This window comes from Centroberyx gerrardi, chromosome 6, assembly GCF_048128805.1.
Source record: "Centroberyx gerrardi isolate f3 chromosome 6, fCenGer3.hap1.cur.20231027, whole genome shotgun sequence".
Lineage (NCBI taxonomy): Eukaryota > Metazoa > Chordata > Actinopteri > Beryciformes > Berycidae > Centroberyx > Centroberyx gerrardi.
The window spans coordinates 4884905-4907049 of NC_136002.1; the positions used below are offsets into that span (position 1 = coordinate 4884905).

Below are 22145 nucleotides of genomic sequence, written 5' to 3' on the forward strand. Positions count from 1 at the left end.
AGCCTTAGCCATGTCCACACACACACACACACACACACACACACACACACACACACACACACCCTAACCCTAAGAGTGGACATGCAGCACAAACAAACCTGTCATTGCATGGTGAAAAAATATAAGACCTCTAATAACTAGATGTAAGACATTTTACATTGAAATGATTTATTTGTGGATGCTCACCATGATATCGGCTCTTTGCCTGGTTCGTTCTCTTCCTGAGTGGCTGCTCTTCTAGGTCGACCGTCTTCCTCTGGATGAAGATACAGAAAGATATGAGCATACAAGAAAAAGACACTCAGGGTTAGATCTGCATCTCCAGTAATACAGTAAAGTCTTTTTAATCTGATCCATGTTGCAGATATTTACAGTGGCATGTAATCATAAAAATCAGAAAGAAACTAGCAAAAAAAAAAAAAAAAACTAATTTGAACACTGTGGGAATGCCCGCTTTTTGCCTAAGATTTCAACAGTGCAGTTACATTGTGTTAAGTTAAGGGCTGGTATAATATTTTGATATGTTATTTGGAAAACTCACTTAAAGCTGCACCGGGCAAGATTTTTATGTAAATATCCCCCTGTCTTAGGAGCCTGAATCACAAAGTGGAGTTACAACAGGTAAGCACGTCCCATACAGACTAATTGAGACGCTGTAGATTCTCCCTGTTTGCCCAAATTAAATTCTGGTGTCAGTATGGTCACTGGTGGGAAATCTTCTCCACACAGGAAGTCAAGAATCCAAACTTAAGAGTGAAATACAAACTGTCAGCAGTGAGTAGCGCACGGCCCAGAGAAAGCTGGACTCGCCAACATTAGATCCTTCTCTCGTCTCTTTGGTATCTTTTGGTATAAAACATCACAGACCGGCCGGGTTGGTGAACATGAGCGTCACCTTGACGTCTGGGCACTGAAGTTACAATCTTTCAAATAGTTACCTCTCGCTGCTTCTTGGAGCCACCAAGTGCAAAGTTGCCTAGTGTAGCTTTAAACATTTTGATAATGCTGAAGCAAAAGAAAAGCTTACAGTATTATCTTACAAAAGAGCCCATTTTGGAGCTTTCTTCGTGCTTGTGCACGCTTAAAATAGGTTTCTGGCAATGACAGTTGCTCAACAAAGCTTGCAGATGATACTCTCCTGCTCAGTGTTTGACATTTTACAGCCAAACCATGCCCACATGATGGAGGACGTCTCCTCATCTTTGCTTGGTTGGATTTCATTTGGTTGAGGATTAGGAAGTGTGTTTGTTTCACCTTCATTCCGTTCAAGCTGCTTGTCTCCAGTCAGAGCAACAAATGCACATGGAGTGCTACTAGTGTTTGGAGCAGTTTTGCGACTACTGACAAACCGCTTGACATTAAGGCTCAGGATTTCTGACTTCTGACTGAACATAGCTGATACATGTTGTGAAACTATAAATTGGTAGTATAAGAAAAAGACAATAGGAAATGAACTGTTAAGGGACATGAAGTCCCTAGTGTTTAGTAAAGCAGGTAGGATGTTGGGCATGACACACTCTGTTTTTATGGTGCTATTCATGTGGCACCGTATAAACAGAGTGACTGGACAGATAAGAGTGACTGGACAGATGAACAAAGCGGTGATGTATCATATTTTCTGGGTCATGTCACGTGAATCCATCTTACCGCAGGGGTTTCCCTCCACATCATCGAGGAGGTTGGCTGTGGAGTTGGCTGTGCCCAATCTGGAGAAGAGCTTGGTTAAGAACAATAAAACTCAGTTACTAAAATTGGGAAATTCAGATAATTACTGAGAATTACAGAGTTTCCACTTTTTACATGGCAAATGAACGTGGTGATTAAACCATACGATTTGGCTACTTTCAGGAGAAAATGTGCAAGTTACTTTCCTATACAAGCACAGACACCCATAGAGGATTCAACTTGGCGTTACAACAGAAAAAAGGAACTTTAATAGTGAGCAAGCTAAAATGAAGGATACGAATGGTGCTTCAGGAGTGTCCTCCTTTTAGACTTTCTCCTCTTTGTCTTTTCTGAGAATGTTCTGGCAATTTCAAACAGCTTCTTTCTCGTCGCTGAATGGGGGGAAACAATGAAGGTCATTAACCAAGTAGGTAGACATTATGCTCTCAGAGGCTGATAGAATTATTCGGGAAACACAAATAGCATTTGAAATCGGAAGCCTTACATTTGCCCATGTGTTTGAGTTTGTCTCTGAACATGGCGTCGTCTGAGACGGCCTCCATTGAAGCTGAAGCGCAGTGTTCTCCTGCAGACAGACACACAGCAACACTGCTGCACTGCACATGTGCTAATGTACAAACATGCACAAGATCAAACACGTCAAACATAGATGCACAAGTATTTATAGTACCATGTCCGTAACACACAAATCCTTGACACGGCCGACAAAAATCACAGTGAATGCATAGACACACACACGCAGACCAGTATTCAGTAGAATTCAATGTGCACAGACAAAGTTACAAATAGCTTGGCAGAGGAAGCTTGATGAGTGATATCTACCTGTGGAATTCTCCATGCTAGATGAATGATTGGACTTTGATTTCTTTGATTCATACTTCAAGCGATCTAAAAACAGAGAGCAGATGTTATGACCACTGATGTGAGGAACAAAGGTGTGATGATGGAGCTCTGGCAGGATGGAGCAGGAACTTAGATTCCTGCGTGTCCATCCATCTTGAGCAGCCTATGGTCACATTTTGTGTTCGATGAGAAGGGGAAACAGTTTGAGGATGATTGCATTGTTGGACTGCATCTTGAATCCTCGTCTTGGCTAGAAAAGCTTGCATTTCAGTGGCACTCTGAGGCATTATTCCCACCATGTTTTTTCCAACAATTTCATTCTGTTAAACTCTGTGCCCTTGGGAATGTTCCTGTGCCTTAGAAAATCAATGTAAAATCAGTCACTGGCCAAATATCCTGTTGCAACCCATGGAACAATGTGAACTTCACTCACGTGTTTAATCTAAAACTTTATATTTTTCTACTACTACTATTTTTCTCAGGTCTGCAAACATTACCCTGTTAAGAGTACTGATGAATATACCATCATGTTAATAGCTGAGAGGTTGGTTTATTTTAGATATTCTCTACAAGCATGGAAGCAAGTGCCTTGGTCATAAGCTGAGGGATGTGAGACTATGAGAGACGGAGACAACCATAGGACTTTTGCATCGAGGCAAACTATAGGAATAACAGTAAAAGACAAAGGGCTTTAATGAGACAAGGACTATCAAAGCACTTGTCAGTATCTAAGTACAAACTGTAAAGTATGTTGCAACCTCAAGATGTAAATATGTGCGTGTATTCTACGATTATTATTATTTTACAGTTGCCTACATCCTGTGCATAACACACTATGCCACCAAAAAAAGTACAACTATGGACACTGATCAAAATGCTTAAGTGTCATGAGTGTAAGCGCTATGTGCATACTGTGTGGCGTGGATATTAAAAGCTGTACCTCTCTCTAAGGCAATGAGGAACTCGCGGTTGCGCTGCAGCTCCCTCATGAACTCCTCGTTCTGCAGGAACAGGGCGATGCGCTCATCTTCCAGGTACTGCTTCAGCTTTTTCTCTTGCTCGGACGCTCCCGCCGCCGCCGGCCCCGGACCTCCGCTGGTGCCTGCAGCTCCGGACTGAGAACCGGGCGGGGCCGTCCACTGGCTTATGGAAGAGACTGAGGAGGAGGAGGAGGACGAAGGCTGGGACAGACTGCTCTGTGAGCTCTGCTGGGGGGGGAGCAGAGGTTACAGGCTGTGATGCAAATTCAGAACATTCAGTTTTTTAGACGTCATTTACACTCTATAGTGAACAGCTGGTTGCATTTCTGAATATACCACTTGGCTGTGCAACAGAATTGAATAGACATGATTCATTTCTGTGTCATTTTTGTCGGGGAACTGATCATTTCACCATTGAGAAATCAATTTTGTGTTTACATAATGTTAGCATGTTAGCTAGCTAACCACAGTATCTGGTCAGCTAACCATCACTGTCTTGTTAACACATCTGATTAGCACACTAGCTAATATGTCTAACAGAAGCTAGCCTTCATAGTGGGATGTTAACATTAACATTGGTTGCTTTGCTAAGTTAGCCTGCTAGCTAGTTTGCTAGCTAACAAAGCCAAAAAAAAAAACATTTTTCAGGTTGACTGAGCTGACTCTTCTCATGCTACAACTCGGAGTGTTTTGGAGTAGAGACTAGGGCTAAAGACAAGACAGTTTACTGTGTCACAGTAACCTACATTTGGAAACAAATCCACCTTATCAGAGTCTTTTACTTATAATATTACTGAATTAACCTACACAACATTACATATACCCCACAACATTATTTTTAGTTATCGCTCTTTGTAGCCCAGTTCTTCTAAATTTAGACATAATCTGAACACAGCTAATTCTGCAATGGACCTCCATGATGGAGCCACACATGGTTGATAAAGGATTTGTGACAACTGCAAAGCCTCTACACCTCTGATGTGCACTGGAGTGTGTGATGATGAGGGTTAATTACTGAAGTGTTGAGGAAATGTGATTGTGACATCGGAGAGATCTCTTCATGTGGATTTGACCCAGTATGTATCCAGTTTAGTCTCATTTCTGAGTAAGAGCTTCAATTTGGCATCTACATGCCGGGATCTCTTTACCTTAATACTGTCTAACTGCTGTGGCAAGATCCGCAGGAAATCGTCTGGGAGATTTCCAAGCAAGGGAGGGTTCCAGTTCCGGTAGCTTCCGACCTGTCGGTGGCCCGGAGGTGGCTGAGCTTCAAATCTATGGGAGTAATGTGAAATAACGGGATACATTAGCAATATTACCAATAGCATTAGGTATATTAGCAATTTAATAACCATTGGCATTTGAAACTATTCTTGATTTACAGAATTTGAATTGCAAAGAGGATCTTATGAGGGAAGGACTGCCTTTTTAGAGTTTGCCCTGAGATGTAACGCCCTCTGAAAGCCAATTCTTAAAACTAATAATATGCAACATATTTTCATATGAATAAATGTCTGTTTTGCTACTTTCTATTACTGATTGATATACCCAATGGTGATTCACTCTATAGCCAGTTCATGAAAGCTTTCACATTTGCTGTTCTGAGCACCCGGTGTCTGATAGGGGGAAAAAATCCTGTGGCGCATAGGAAGTGTTTTGCATTTCTAGTTTGTTTGAAATAAATAGAAGAAGAACTGGGTAGTTAGCATGAGCAGGTTCATCAACAGAAAATCAAGGAAAAAGACGTCACAGAACTGGCCACACTGTTTGATTGACAAGTGATTCCCTCATATCTACACATTAAAAAAGGCATTTTCCTGGAAACCACTTACTTTAATCTCTCTTTTTTGGCACTATTCTATTTTCAATTAACAAATGGACATAATCCCCTCAACCCCCAACTACAACCATTGGAAGAAGAAAGTATATATAGAAAAAAATAATAAAGACAAACATATGATCTCGAACAGATATTACAGCTGAGCTACAGTGGTTCTGCAGTGATAACAGTATAATAGCATTTACATTATGGGTACAGATATCGTTTCTAAATAATCTGTGCGTGGTTGCCAGATCTTAAAGAAATGATTCAGCCGATTTCTCAAAACAGATGTCATTTTCTTTTGAGGTAACCTATATTAATCTCTGAGAAGCATTTTGCATTGGAGAGAGGAGAATCAGCCTTTGAAGTTGCGGTGGACTTTCTAGCAACACAAAACACAATATCTGTGAATTTATCTTTAAAACTGTTCCTGAGATTTGCATTAACACTAGTGAAGTTACCTAAACTGCAATATCCAGTGGATAAGGAGAATTTTGGTCAGTGTGTTGCTTTCACCCTCACACATGTCATGCCATGTATGATATAGAAATGGACAATGTTATGAGTCATCTTAAATCTAGCTTTGATACTACTACTATATTGCATCTGCTGTAGTTTTCAAGCTGGTTGACCTTTTCATGCAAGAAATCATTCTGTTTGTGCAGTTGAAGAAAATTGTACATTTGATTGCCCTAGTTCATCTTCTGTAGTGTTGATATGTTCTTTAGTCTCTGTAATGCATGAGAACACTCCATCGGTTAAAGCTCCTGAAGCCAGACCATGGTTGATTTCAGCAGTTTGAGTCACTTTTTAGAGACGTTTTTATTTCCTTGCCTTATCTCTTGAATTTTAAAGGACTCCACTCCAGTTTTGTTTCGTTCCCCTTGTATTATCTTCATCTGTTAGCAGGCGCCAATGCACAATGTAGAGCTTTGCATACCTCCAGTACACACTCGAGGGCCAAAGCAAGTTCTAACAGTTGTCCCTGGAAAGCGTTTAAAGTCTTTTCAACACAATAACGTAAAGCTCTGCAGTGATGCAATCAATCGTCACGATGGCAAAAACTAGGAAAATAAGGCCCAGGTTGAAAATAACCAGAATTATCCTTTAAATATATCTTGATAGTCTGGGTGTTGCCAATCCACATGTCACATGTCAGATGGTTATGATCAGTGCTAATGGTCTATGCACATCAATGGGGCTGTTTGGGGAGCTGAAAGACAATCTGCAGTGTTTACAGTGACCACCAGGTGGAGCAAGTAATGATAACAACAGGGACAGGGGTTGGGGGTGGGAGTTGGGGTTCACAAAGGCTCCTGTGATTCATATTCAGAGCATGCAAATCCACAAGGCAGCATAGAAGCAAAGAGAAGGAATTTAGGCTTTGTAAAACCATTTGAGCAAAGGCTCTAGGTGAGAATTTAGCACTGTAGTACTCCTCAATGTGAATAAGTGAATTTGCCCTGAATTTGCCTTTGTCTGCCCTGTCAGACTGTCTTCCCACACTGTGTTGAATCAGTGAAAATTTAGCAGCCAAATGGAATAAACAGTAGAATCTTGTTTTCGTGAACCCCCCCAGGGATGGAGGTTGTTTAGAAGAGTGAAATGTTCGGAACACTGAAAGGCACTGACATTCTGGGCCCCCGAGCTTATTCAGAATAATTTTGATTCTAGGTTCTACTCTGTGTCAGCAACGTTAAAAAGACTTTGGAAAACATCCACTCTTAGCAGCACTCTAACAAAAAATCCTTTCTGTAGCTCTTAATTTGATAATTGCGTCGTCAAGGTCTCAGCTGCTCCCAATCAGGATCTAAGCCCTCCTCCTTACCTTGGCGGGGGTGTCGGCGGGGCTTCTGGGTATTTCCTGTCATAGATGTGCATATCGTACGTCGGTGGAGAGTAGACAGGAGGGGGTTCCTCATCCGAACTGTCTGGTTCCAACGTTCGCTCCAGAATCTAGCAAAAACCAGAGAGCAAACTTTTTAACATGTTTAACCCTGACGAGAATTTAATTTTACAAACACTAACCTACAGGCATTCCAAGCTTGAAAAAAAACAAATGTGACAATTGTTTGGCCATGGGTCTGCACTTCTGAAAGCACTTCACTGTCATTCCAAATTAGAGTTATTCATATCTGGGTTAAGGCTATAGTGTCAGACAACCTAACTGGGACACAAACACATGCTAGATTTAGACACCTCGCTGTGATTTTTTTCTATTCTGGTAGAAGGACTGGAGGTTACAGTGCTGAAAACGCTCCCTGCAGGAATGGGATCCAAAGTCCTTCCTGTCATTGATGTTAAATTTAGCTGCGTGGACAATGGTTGTGCTACAGACCATGATAAGCACTGCTTAAAAATACAACACACACACAAACTCAGAAACAAAAAAAAGATATGAAATATGACATTTTTTCAAATTGTGTGGATCATTCCTTAAATTAACGTTGTTCTATTAACTCAACAGCAGCGCTGCTATAAGGGAGATGCAGTGGGAGACAAGGTTGGGGGGAGGGGGGGGTCTAAGTAATGCATTATGGTTTTCACGCTTGAGTTGGGATCGAATTCAATCAGTGCTTGAGTCAGCAGCATCTCTCGTGGGTCATGAAGCCCTGGGTTAATGCACTGTGTCTGAAGCAAACATTCTAGCTGTCCTGTCCTGGACAAGGTAAAGGGTGTCAGACACAGGATAACCTGGTACAGTGCAGCTCACACAATACCATGTCTAGGTTTGAGCTTTTATGGCATGAAAATGATCCAATTTAAGATATCTGCTATTGGCAGCTTCAATCCAAAAATATCAATATCGGCGTTCAAATACCCATATTGGTCAAACCCCTGTCAGAATGTAAAAAAAAATGGTTGAAATAAAAGAGGAAGGGTTTGAAGTATGTTGTCAATATTAAGAACCTATTTAGCTAGGGCTGTTTTTAGATTCCCCTGTGGTGTTGGTGACCTTTGACCCACTCTACTGACCTCTGGTGGGATGCTGTCATCCGAGTCGGAGCTGTCATCTGAGCCCTGTCCGTCAATGCTCATCTGCAGCAGCTGGTCGATGGTGGCATCCACCGCCCCGTTGTTGGAGCGCAGCACGCACTCGATCACCTCGTAGTCCATCGTGGGAAACATGGTCTTGAAGTCCTCCATGGCCTGGTTGAACTCCAGGCGTCGGACCTGACGGTTGGACCTGCTGTTGTTGAGCTGCCCCGGGGTCGAGTCGCCGCCCCCACCACCACCGCTTCCGCCGCTTCTGGAGCCTCCATTGCTGCTGCTGCGCCTGAACAGGCTGGTCATCCTCAGGGCCCGGCCGGCTGCGGTGCCGCCAACCTACAGACAGGACGGCACCCTCCCCACGGCTCTTCTCTTCTGTCACCGACACAAGCGCTCCAGCCCCCTCGGTTTCCCTTGCTTTCCAATTTTTCCCTCGCTCAGTTTCTCATTCTAACACAAACATAGCAGTCCTTTGAGGGGAGTTTAGAAAAAGTTGGGAGTTTTCGTTTCTTCCCCCAATTCGACTTGTTATTCAGCGGCATCCAACATGGCTAACTGTGTTATGGGCCGTGAAGGGAATGAAATGGTCAGGGGGGTGACAGAAGTTAAAGCTGAGACCGAGGTCCTGTCAGCAGGTGGATGTTACAGCCAAGATCCAACAGGGAGCCTGCATAGCTAGGTCACATTCATCAGCACCTACAGACAGAGACAAGATGCATGTTAGCAAGAGCTAGCACAAAAACCAATGATTGAATACATATTACCGGTACTTGACAACAGTGGTTCTCAATCGTGGTACCTGAGCCCTGCTGGTTTTCATTCTAATCTAATCCATCTCATCAGGGACTGGTTTACACCTGAGATGCAAGGTGAACGTAACTAACTACGTGGTAGGATAGAAAACCAGCAGCACTCTGGTTCCTTATTTCAGTAAGTCAGGCTTATTTTTCAGGGAATTCAGTTCTACAAAGCAGGTTTATTTAAGCCGGATCTAAGTTACCATGGAAACCTATTCTTCCAGACTAGCCTGGTCAGGCCAATTTTCAGGCTTAGCTTCATTTTATTGGCTTACTTACCAAACTATCCCAATAGAATTATAATTAGATTCAGATACTTCAGATACTATTACTGGCTGCAAATGCAAGAGCTCTGACATGTTGGAAAGATTATCCCTACGGGACAATCACTGCAGTCAGGGATTCCCCAACGTGTTTAGATATAGAAGCCAATATAAACATAAAAGACCTCACTTCCAGCACGTCTTTTTTCAAAAGTTGAATCATGAGTTAGCTGGTAAGAGCTTCATTCCTGGGAATGTTCTGAGAATACTGGGTCAGATTAAAGTGACTGAGTTCTCAATATTTGTCATGATCATAGCTTTGTGCCAGCCCTTAATGATAATGATTTCGATAGCTGGAGGGAGAAAGGCCTATCCACTGTAAAAGATTCATATATGGATAGAGAATTTCCGTCAGTCTGCCTCCATTTGTGAGACAAAACCTAATTTTCCCACCCTTCCCCACCCATCATTCCTTCTACGATATAATTTGCAACCAGCCACCGGAAACCAAACATCTAATGTCAGTTTGTTTCCTTTTGTTTTTTTCCAAGTAATTCAGCCGTTTCCTGTAATCATCTTAGAATGGCCTGGCGCTCTGAACTAAACAAAGAGATATCTGAGTAGGGTCTTAAAGGGATACATCCATGCTCTATTAATACATGGGCCCAGCTCACACAATTTAAAAAGGTAATGCATCGGCTGTACTATTCAAAAACAAAATGACGAAGATTTATCCATCTATCTTCCCTTTATGTGACAGGTGCAGGTCCTCAGACGGTGAGACTCTCAAAAGTGAGACTCTTGTACATCTTTTCTTATCTTACCCCAAAATAGTTAAGTACTGGGAGGACATTTTCCACTTGTCACCACTTGGTTTTGGGAACTGCTTGATCCCGGATTGATTTGTTAGGTTAACCCAAGTCAGGCTTTTCATATTAAGCCCCGTTTTTCTTCGCCTCCTTTGTGGAACAGCCCGAGGCCTGCCTCAGGAATGACATTTCTAGTCTAGCTGTCTTGCACTGAACAGGAAGAGCAGAGACTGCACTTTAGAATTGTTCAGGAGGACTGAGGCTATGTTCACATTACAGGCCTTAATGATCAATTGTGATTTTTTGTTCAGATCCGACATTTTTTTTTTTAACTCATTCATGTTTGAAAGTGACCCATATCTGACATCAGTTTGAACAGACCTCTACCGTGAAAAGACCCACATGCGCAAATGAAACACAACAAATGACATCATATTTGTGAGACTTTACATCATGGAAGCCGGTGAAATCGTGTTAATTTTAAGGAATAAAAACCACATAAATTCCGATCTGACCGGTCGGCCTATCACACCAATAGGTTTTTTGGTGTTTACACTGCTCAGAAAAAACAAAAAACAAACAAACATGTAGGCCCCAAAAAATAAATAAATAAAATTCGGATTTGGGCCACTTCCACCTGTAGTGTGAATGTAGCCTGAATGATGTCAATATAAGAGGACAACATGCTTTATGCACTGACAGGAACCGACTGCCCACTGTACACAGAAAGTTACTCTTGCATACAGAACCAGATTTTACAAAATTCACATCTTAGTACATGTACTGGTATAAGAAAATATAATGTAAACATGAAAAAGAAAATCACACTATTGTGATGCGGCCAGAGGTGCCGTCACAAAATTCACAAAAATTGCAAGAGGTTGAAAAGGCCAACATAAATGTCAGTGATTCCCTGTCTCCTTGAATAATTAGTCTTGTTAAAACACTCGAGCTGGTGGGCAAAAAGGTAATTTTAGATGTCCTGCCCACGCAAAGGTTGAGGGGGTGACAGGCAGAAGGCTGTAGCAGGGAGTGGAGGGCAATATCTCTGCATGAGCCAGGGGACAGATATCCTGTCACACTATCACATTAACAGTGTCTACTGTTCAGCTATGCCAGACGCTGACATTACTAAGCAAAAAGCCCCTCAGATGCTAGCAGAGCGATGGAGAAGGATGCAGACGCCCGCTGCCAAGAGGGGAACCCAACAACGTCCAGATCCAGATGGCAGAGCAGATCCACTGAGTGCCAGTATGGGGGAGTGTCAAAGGAAAAACATTTGGCAGACACAAACAAACACATACATGGACCCAAACACACACGCATCCCCTTTCAATTGCTGAATGTAGCCAAGACAATGGAGCTTGATAGGCATCCAGTTGATCCTGTAGAGCAGTGGTGTCCAATCATGTGCCATGGAGGGCCAAGAGTCTGCAGGTTTTCCTTCCAACCAAAGGCTACACCAGGTGATTTCACCGATTAGCACACCTTCAACCAGAGAGAGAGAGCAGCTAATCAGTGAAATCTTCTGGTGTAGTCTTTGCTTGGAAAGAAAATCTGCCACCCCTCAGTCCTCCACAGCACATAACTGGACACCACTAATGTACGATGCTTTCAGATGATGCAACACACCCTCTGGTGGCCATATTGAAGGTACTCAACTCTAGAGCAACAATAGTGACCAGCTGGCTGGCGCTAAATGTACAACTTGACTGTGTTAATTTTGCGTAGCCACACCTCCGGCTCAAATGATAGAGATCTGTTGAAATTTAAACACAATAGTTGGTTAGAAAGGGGCAGCAACACTGTGGGCTGTTCAAACTAGTCAAATTTCGGCGGAATTCAACACTGGTGCTCGCTTGTTTACGGTCGTAGGAACAACTAGGAAGTTGCTTGCTAGCTAGTAAAATAGAACCTTTGGCAAGGCACAAATAACAATGGACGACATTAGAAACTCAATCTGTGGTAATGCATACTTCTGCCAAAATAGAAATAAGTATTGATAAAAAAAGTTTGAATTTGTTTAATTTACTCTAAGAGTTTGCATATTAACTCAAATTTACTCAGCGATGGAAATTTGTTCTGCACAGGCAGAAAAACAAACCAGAAGTGCCATTTCCAGGGGCTTGTGCAAGAGTCCTGTTTCAAATTCAGAGCCAATCAGTGAGGTCTTGTTATCCCACATTTTATGACGAGAATTTCTCCACGCTTCCATCATTTGTCATCTCAACAGAATTCAATACACATGGTTAATTTCAGTGCTGTTTTTGACTGGGAACTGATAATTAATCACTAATAAATCTGGCTGATTTTGTGTTTAGATAATGTTAGCTAGCTAACTGTAGTATCTGGTCAGCTTACATATCATTTTGTATCACTAATGCGCTCTAGCCAACGTATCTAATAGAAGCTTTCGTTATTAGCGAATTAGCCTGCTGACTAGTTAGCTAGCTAACAATTTGTTCAGGTTGACTGAGCTGACTCTTCTCAAGCTACAACAGAGCGTTTAGTAACATTAGAATTAATGGAGTTCATAATAATAATAATAATAATAATAATAATGAAATACAGAGCTGCCATTTTAACAAAAAATTGGTTATAAGGTGCACAACAAACACACACACACACAAACTACCAAATCCACTGTAGCCCTAACTTACCTTAGACAACATCCAGCTTTTGAAGATTAACACTAATGGAAGTTGACTGAGAGCACTGTATGACTGTGCAGGAGTGACTGGGGTCAAGAACAAGCTGCCACAGGAAATGCATGACCAGCTACCTTAATGCAGAGCCACACAGACACGCCAATAAAGCAGGAAGCAAGGTAAACCAATAGGATGAGAGGACAACGGAAACCTGCCCTTTGACTCTCTGAACACTGAAAGGCCTGGAAAGCCTGGAAATAATGAAGGCTAAATCCACACACTGCATCCATGTTTTTGTGAGGATTTAGAGATAAAGAGTTGCATATTTGTATGTGCAGAGGGGGCGAGGGGGGAATGTAACCCTTTAACCTTGTGGATCTTGACAGGAGGATTGTTTTTTCATTAGTCTGAACTGAGATGCGAGGTCAATAAATAAATAGATGTTTCTTGTTATTAGCCCCACTTCCATGTCACATTTATCCAAATCTGGCAGGGTTTTTCCTGCATTGTGAAATCCTGGGTGGGCCGCCTAAGAGTAATTTTGAGCAACCGAAATAAAAAAAATTTTTTTTTTTTTTAATCGTTAAATTGCATTTAAATAAAAGCCGATTCAGGAGGGCTGCAAGAGTAGGCTGTGATGCGATTAAGTCTTCCACAGACAGAGGGCGCATGTTATTTTATCAGTCGTGACAGAAGGGATCTTTCCAGCCGATAGCAAGCTACCACTACATCACAACAGCTATGCCATCAGATTAGTTAGTTCCTTGGATGCACAAGGTTATGATCTTACATGCTTCGAGCACAAGGTTTACTGAAAATAATTAATTCCATTATTTGTATTTTTATTGATTCCATTACTTCCATTTATTTTTTACCACATTTTTTATTAATTACAGTAGCTAACTTCAGACAGTCAAGCCACTCAGCCAATCACATAAGCGCATGAAAGGGAGGCGGGAGCAAGGCGATCAAGGGCCAATAGAAATGTGACTCCATGTAGTACCTCATGCCCGAATAATTTTTTTTTTTTTTTTTTTTTGATGTTCTAGTTACACATCTGAGGAATTTGTTCATTTATTGTATGTTGTAGTTATAGTTATAATGAAGAATTTCCAAAATAAGTCAGGAGAAAAAATGGGGGGGGGAAACATTTTGGCAAAAAAAGCATGTCTGATTTATCATAGCATGATGACATCTGATTCCATCTTAAAATGTATTAATCACATTAACAAAATGGGCTGACAGACCAGGCTGTTTTTATACAACAGAAACCGACCGAGCTAGCTAGCTACTCCTACTAGCTAGTTAGCTCCGTCTGTTTCTTTATGAAACCTGACAGCGAGGGTCAATATTTCGCTCTGACAACATTCAGAACTTTGTTTTTTAATAATTTCTTGAGTCATTTTTATTCTCAAATATTAGGAAAAATGAAGCTATAGTTTGAGAATGAGAGAGAGAGATTTGCTAGGAGCAATCCAATATGCAAGTCTCCTGCTCTGGTCTTTTGACCATACTACTGGCTCACATTTTCCCAAATTCCAATCAAATTTAAAAGGCAAGGATTGTGATTTCAAATCTTCAGGCCAGTGGCCCACTATCATTCTTGTGCATACTGTGGACCTGGCAATCATATGAACTCACATACATACAAGCAAGGGGAGAAAAATATGGAATTCCAGAAATGTGGAAGTCTAGTCAGACAAGCTGGAACTTTCCTTTGATGTCCTTGCAACACCTCCCTTTCTCTTCCTCACCTCCCCCTCCTTCCCCTTGCACTGGGCACACATTGTAGCTGGTGGCTGCCCTGAGCCACATGGTAGTGCCAGGCCCCGTCAATGGGCCAAGTGGCATAAACAGAGCCCCTCTCTTAGCCTCCCATTTACTAAGAGACAGGCTCTGATGTAAACAAGATGCCTCATATAGCCTTGCCTTCGTGCCACACTGCAGCTCTGTGTGTGTGAACGCAACAGAGACAAAGAACAAGAGAGATTGACTGAGTGTGATACAGGATAAAAAAAAGAAAAAAGCGAATAAATTGCATGCTTGAGTGCAAACTCATGCGCGTGAGGGAATGAGACCCACACAGATACAGTAGTAAGGGTGTGAAGACACGCAGGGAGTCTTCGCAGTTTAGGGAAATTTGCATGTTTAGAAAATTACCTATGGAATGACACCCATCTCTAAAGGCACTGTTCAAGGGCCCCGCTGAATTCTGGGATCATGTCACAGCGTTTGCATCTGATTAATCATCAAGTGGGTCACTCAATGCTCCATTAGCAGCCACGCATTGGTACATCTTTATGGTTTAAACTTCAACACCTTGCACCTGTATTTGTGGGCCAACATGGGCTGAACAGCCTCAAGATGTCACTGCTGTTCATTTCTATCTTGAGCCTGAATGTGGACAGTGTAAAACCTTGGAAATCTGGGCAGCACATTATGCAGCAAAAAGCAGCTGGTCAAAAAGGATTCTTCTACGATGCCTTGAGCAGAAAGAATATGCGGACAAGATTTTGTCTTAAGATGTACATTGTCAGATGCAAGTAAAACCAAATGAATACCAATGACATCTTTATTTTTGGGGTAGGGACAACCAAAGACAAAACTACTATTGCCAGCTTGCATCAAACTCACTAACCCTAACCCAACTGTAACAGACATTTGAGCTGACCATCCTGCCATAATCACCAAAGCAAATACTTGTCTTCACATAACACATGGGTGGTATTAATATGAACTCTGTATCTTAAAGCATTAAGGAGGTTATTGTAGTTTCAAGAAAATCAGATATTCCTCATTAATATACACATTTATGCAGTAAGTTGCTCCAAAATCTGATCATCTACTCTATCGGGGGAACCTGTGGTGTAAGTACGAAGTTTCTAGCATCGGATCCACATGTATGAAAAGTCCACCTCCTCACCAATCAGCTCTCTGGAAAAAACGGCATCACTAGTCCAAGAGGATCCCGTGGACTTCATTAAAATAACCATCTACAAAACCAGGTATGAACAAAAAACATTGCATTCAAATGAATGAGACAAGTAACAAAAATAACTGTGCAGGGGGATACTACTGAATTAACAGATAGTAAAAAGGGCTGTTGGCAGGGCAGTGGTGTTTAGAGACCGGCAGAACCACTTTGTTTTCTGCGATGATTTATTATATCAGATATAATAAATGTTTGTAGCGTTTCCAGGCCATTTGCCCACTCTGGCTATAAAAGAGGGCTTCTAACAAACAGCAGGTAGCTTACATTAGTTCACTATAGTAATTAATAATGAATGAATTTCCTGTTGCATATTAAGTGTGCTGAAATTCTTTCATAGCATTCCCGAGAGTGATTGGTGCAGTAAATTGCACCCATATTCCTGAACATGAAGCGACTTTGTTAAAAGAAAATCTGTTTACAGCCTCAATGTGATGACACAATATTGTATCAGTGGAAAGTATATAACAATAAAATGTTGAAGCAACATGCTGAAGTAAAGCAACAACCTAATTTCCCCACAGGGATCAATACTTTTATCTTATCTTAAAAAAACTGCTCCATGGATCTATCCATGTTGCATGTAGCTGGATTTGAAAGTCCTGGGTTGACAGAGTGAGTTGATAACCACTTTCATGAGACCAGTTAGCCAGGACTGACATTGTTTGGTTTTGTGAAGCCAGCTATCGTCAACCATGGAAAATTACTGACATGCTCCAGCTTTGCAAAACCACAACCACATGCCTCCAAGGTCCAGAAATGACAAAAGCACTTCAACAACTTTGATTATTTTTAGGTATCAATTTAGATTCTACCAGCTCATAATATTTTCAAGTTTCCTGCCAATGAAATTCCAGGAACACAAATCTCGCAACAGACCATACTTGCCTGCAGGTTGTGCTGTTGCAAAATGGATTGATATGTTAATCATTAATCACTGTTTTAGTTGTTAAATCATTGTGTATTCACAAGAAGGATTTTAGTGTTCTGCTTGCCTGCTTTTTCTCCAACACCCTGCTACTCACTCAGTCAGACACCTGGGAGCTGCACAGTACAACCAGTGACTTCTTCTGTTGGCCACTTAAGGCTTGTATACTTATAACAAAGTCGAACTTGCCCAAAATAGAAACAGTCAAAGATGCTGTCATATACAAATTTGAGAGCGACAAAGGCAGCTGAGGGAATATGAGGATTTAGAAACCATTTGATCAGTCATAAAGATGCAGGTTTTGTTCAACAAGCTCAGCAAGCCGAGCCTCCAAACCATTCATTTTGAAGAGTTGACCACCAGATGTTAGCATGGAGATGGAGACAAAGTCAATGAACCAATCACGTGACATTTTAGACTAATTGCAGATGGTCACACACAGTGGGGTCTGCTGTGTGAAGAATTCCATTAGTTCAGCCAGCAATAGACATGGTTAATTTCTGTGTTGTTTTTGACTAGAAACTGGTCACTGCATCACTGATCTGATCGATTTAGTGTTTAGATAATGTCAGCTTGTTAGCTAGCTAACCATAGTGTCTGGTCAGTTAACCATCAGTGTCTTGTTAAGCTGGTTGGCACATGGCTAGCATGTCTGGTTGAAGCTAGTGTTAGTGGTGGTTAGCAGTTGCATGTTAACATCTGTTACATTAGCCTGCTGGCTAGTTTGCTAGCTAACAAAGCTAAAAACAAACTGTTCGGGTGAACTGAGCTAACCATTCTCAAGCTCATTCTCAAACAGTAACCTACATTTGGAAACAAATATACCTTATCAGACTATTCACTTTTACTTATAACGTTACTGAATTGGCTTACACTCACACCACAACCATCTTTTTCAGGTATCTCTCTTTTTCTGGCCTGGTTCTTTATATTTAGACGTTATTTCACACAGCCAATTCTCTAATAGACCTCCATGATGGCACCAGCTGTTGTTGCTGGGACATCTGCAATGGAACTGCAAAGCCTCTGTATCTGGCTCATCTAGTAAATTTGATATAGACTAATTGGAAGGAGCCAGCCCAACATCCATCATCCAATCTATAGCATCTAGAGGGAAATTGTTATTCAGCTCATGGTGAGGACAATCTAGAGAGGCCATCTTCAGTTACAGAGACAAAACACTGCAAATATAGGCTGACAACATCCTAATGTGTCCTTTCCAGAATGGATATTGTCTGAAAAGGATATCCTAAGTATTTCTGCAATGCAAAACATCTGATCTGCTGAATGATTTGACTGTATCAATTTACTAGTGGGCCTTCTTGCTACAGCTTACACCAAAGCTCAACAACAAATAAAGGTACTGTTTCAATATTTTTTAATGTAAATCTGTGCGGTGGAGAGCAAATGCTTCTATCTGGTAACAAAATGTGTCATCAGTGGTATGGAAATACTCCAGTTCCCCAGGCCTTGATTGGTCAGCCAGGAAATAGGGTGTCAGACAATGATGAAACACCGATAGACAATCCTCAACTAAAGGCATATGAGGCCCATTTTCCATTCTATAGGCGCCTTGCTCCAGATGTAGCTCTGACCAGTAATCTAGTTCTGACCAGTAGGAATGTTAGGCTTACAGGCATGAAGTTTTGCACGTTTACATTCCAAGAACACACATGAATACCTGCATATTTCCAGCCAGATGGTGAAAATAGAATAGCCTGAAATTAAATCTCTCCTATTCAATGACAATGTGAATCAGAGTCAGTTCTTTCCCTGCAGTCATTTACCTGGGATTTCAAAGTGCTATCTTATCTTAAAGTTGAAACCATTTCAAAAATGGTTACTGACCTATCAAAACAACAAGGATATCAAACTTGCCAACTTCTCGTCTGCCCCTGTTTTTCCTGCCCTCTAATAGCCCCTAACTTCCCTAAAATATAGGTTAGTTTCCCCATGTCAGCCTGTTTCTGCACCAGCAGTTCATCTGGCTTACATTCATAAGATACTAATACAATTTTTTTTTTTCATTTTAGCACAAAATGTTTACATATATTAACATATTGGGGAAATGCATGGTGAACATACAATTTCAACTATTTTATATTCTCACATTTTTATATCAAAATCCCATTACTTTTACTTTGTGGAAAACTGTATTTTTCGTGGTTACTTCATGGTGTAGCCTACCAGTAGGCGTACATAAAAATTCCAACCAATAATACCATCACAGATTTCTGATCAATCCCCTCTCTGCCCCTCCCATCATAAAAACCTGCAACTTTGGTACCATTACTACAAAGAGTGACTGATATACATAGTCCCAAACTGGCTAAATAACACTGCAAATGCTGTTTAAAATATACATGATAAGCTCAACAGTTAACAATGGTATCCAACCTAATGTTCATTCACATCTTTTTTTCGTTTGATGTGTTCAACTTGAGACCATTTCAAATTCCCCTTAAAAACGTACCTCCGTTTTCCTTGGACCAAAACACTCAATATTCCATTGAGTACACACTCAAAGGCTTTTAGCCCAGTTCTGGCACAGAATGAAAGTGTGTGTGTGTGTGTGTGTGTGTGTGTGTGTGTGTGCGTGTGCGTGTGTGTTAGTTACGGTGCTCCGGCCATGGACTCACAAAGACATCTTCCCAACAACATCATATTAATCTGCACCTAAGAACCAGGCTATATATAGCACGGAATCCAGGACTCTCTGTCCTCTGAGTGTGTGTGTGTATGTGTTTTGGAGGGAGGTTGCTTGCTTACCAGCTCAGGCAAAAAAAGAACAGAGTTGTCTCTCTCCCTTGACCAGCTCTATCAGTACATGACCAACAAAAACCCACATTAATGTCAAAGCATCACTGGGGACGCGCTGACAGCTCTGGATTGTACTTGTCTGAACAAGTTATGAGACGTTTGGTTATATGTCAAACTGTACACAGAGCAGCCATTCATATTGCATTGTAAGGTGGCTAATACGCACAGTGTCCACTTTATTAGGTACACCTCCCCATTAACACAAACAGCTTCCTCCTCCAGACAGAGTGACATATAAATAAAGTATAAAGCATGCAGACAGAGAGGGGAGGTTGAGTTACTTTTCGACTAAACATTACAATGATGCTGATTTAAGCCATTTTACACTTTACATGTGGTATAATGCCACGTTATATTGGATTTACTGTAAATACAACCTGCCTATTGTAAAAAAAAACCCATTAATGTCTGCTTCCTAATGGTTATTACAAGTAGGACGTGATTTTTTTGTGGGCTCCAATATCTCCTGCATGACGTCTTGAATTGTGGAAGCTTGTCAACACAAGCAGCAAACCTGGTAGTGAATCCACCAATGTCAGCACTAGTAAGAGGCAATAAAAATCTGACTTGACGTTATACCGTACTTCCGCTTTTTCTGATATGACATGAACGTGGCATAATGGCTGGTGTTAGAGTTTACAGATAATGATGACATGAACCAAAATCATCTGGTCAGCCAAAATGCCTCATGGAAGAAAGAGGTCAAGAGGTCAGAGGAAAATGGCAAGAGTGGTTTCAATCAGATTAAGAGTGTTTATGCAAGATATCTCTGTCCATACACCTACATGTCATAACTAGGCCTATACATTCATACCATCTCATATGGTACCATAATGAATATTGATATGCTTGTCATTCCATTGTCTTTGTGTGAGAAAATGGCAAAGCCAGAACAAAGAGACAAATTTCCCCGGTCTTCAGTTCTGGTACCAACCAAAAAAGGTTTGTTGAGTGACAACATGTCACTGCAGCAGTTAATGCTGCCAGCTCTGAGAGCTGGACCATTAAAAAAGGAAATTGTCTGGTATAAAGGTTGACGCCAAGAAGCACACTGCTGCGCATCGACAGTGTCAGTGCCACTGGTGGGGGCGAGGGGAAACCGGAGCTCTCAGAAACTCCAAGGACTGGAAGTCTCCCACTCCACCGTGTTTTGAAAAATGGCTGAATCATTCAGATGGAAAGGCTGCACAACAACAAGCCTGAATCACAAGAAAGATTCTGACAGAACTGGGGACCATTTCTTCATCTGGCACTTACCTGAACTGTACAGAATCTTGATAGCCTTTCCCATTCACATGTAACATTACTCTGGCAGCTCTCCAACCTTGAAGTGGATGGGCTACAGCAGCAGAAGACCATGCCGGCTTCCACTCCTGCCAGCTAACAACAAGCTAGGTGTAAAACTATTTAAAAATAGTAGAGGGGAGGTGGCAATCATAATCACCAAAATAAATGGAACATTCATAAAGACAAGTAAACAAACAGGCCAGAGAGGGATGATTTCTGATGTCTTGGTCCTGCTTGGGAACTCCCTGCTTCTCATTAGACTCCTAACACTGTCTGGAGGCAGCGATTCCGTCCAATCACGATTCATCATCTGCTCGTCTGTCCCCATGGCAACCAGGCTCACGTGGTCCATCTGGGGCCATCACAGGTGTGACACAGTAATCTCCTGGGTTGACCTCTGACCTCTGCTACATCACATTATTCAGAGCTTCAGAGTCCCACTGCTAGCTGGCGAACATACAGTAGCTATCCTTTCAGCTGAGGCTAATCCTCCCAATGTAATTATAGAAGCAGGGGGAAGACGGGCAAAACACCAAATTCAATTACCCTAGAATCTTCCTGTGACATGACGGGTCTGTTCAATGTGTTCGACATAGTTTGTTTGTTTGTTACTAACAAACTAGGCAGAACAGACATGGAAAGGGACTAAGTGCTTTGTTTATAATCTTGAGTGTCATAATTCCAGATTCTTCAAAATCAATTTAAATTCTAGCCGCCTGGATGCAACCAAGTTGTTGTAAAACCGGGTTTTTGGAGGTGAACAAAAATGCACCGCTGTACAATGCTGCCACTGGTATCACTTTGAAACTTGCAGGCAGAGGGTGGATTGCTAAAAACTGTAATGGTATTATTGGTTGGAATTTTTATATACGCCTACTGGAACGCCATGAAGTAACCACTAAAAATACACCATTTTTGATATAAAACTGAGGAATTAACATTTTTGCATGTACATCAAGATTTGGAGAATTGGCTAACAAAGTTTTCATTTCACTGTGACTTATAAAGGGCCAGCAAGCCAAGGTCTTCAGTCAGTCTCCCCTCCCCCTCCTCCTCTGCTTGCTGAACAACAATATGACGAATGAGAACAACATGCTGCCTGGTCGCGTAGCAGACCATCGTGAGCCATCTGGGCATAGGAGCCAGAGCACTGCTAGGTATTTAAAAAGCTCTTTGAACTTATCTGCGGCAGGGTCTATGTCACAGCTACAGCACTATGTCATACACAAGGCCCATCATATACACATACACATGGGAACAGATGGATTTAGACGGGCGCATG

General features: G+C 41.6%; 1 protein-coding gene across 3 annotated transcripts in view; it reads right to left on the bottom strand.

Moving 5' to 3' along the window:
- The window catches only part of cuedc1b (CUE domain containing 1b), a 33185-nt gene that overhangs the window by 933 nt on the left and 10107 nt on the right, over positions 1-22145 (bottom strand). For 2 of the 3 annotated variants that reach the window (XM_071914378.2, XM_071914379.2), the window contains exons 2-10: positions 8308-9018; positions 7160-7287; positions 4658-4784; positions 3470-3734; positions 2509-2574; positions 2171-2293; positions 1964-2057; positions 1648-1706; positions 187-256 (exon numbers count right to left, since the gene is read on the bottom strand). In XM_071914378.2, coding sequence (XP_071770479.1) covers positions 187-256; positions 1648-1706; positions 1964-2057; positions 2171-2293; positions 2509-2574; positions 3470-3734; positions 4658-4784; positions 7160-7287; positions 8308-8625 — 1250 coding nt within the window. In that variant the 5' untranslated portion in view covers positions 8626-9018. Of the gene's footprint in view, positions 1-182; positions 257-1647; positions 1707-1963; positions 2058-2170; positions 2294-2508; positions 2575-3469; positions 3735-4657; positions 4785-7159; positions 7288-8307; positions 9019-22145 lie in introns of those variants that run through there. The other variant, XM_071914380.2, reaches the window with a different exon arrangement.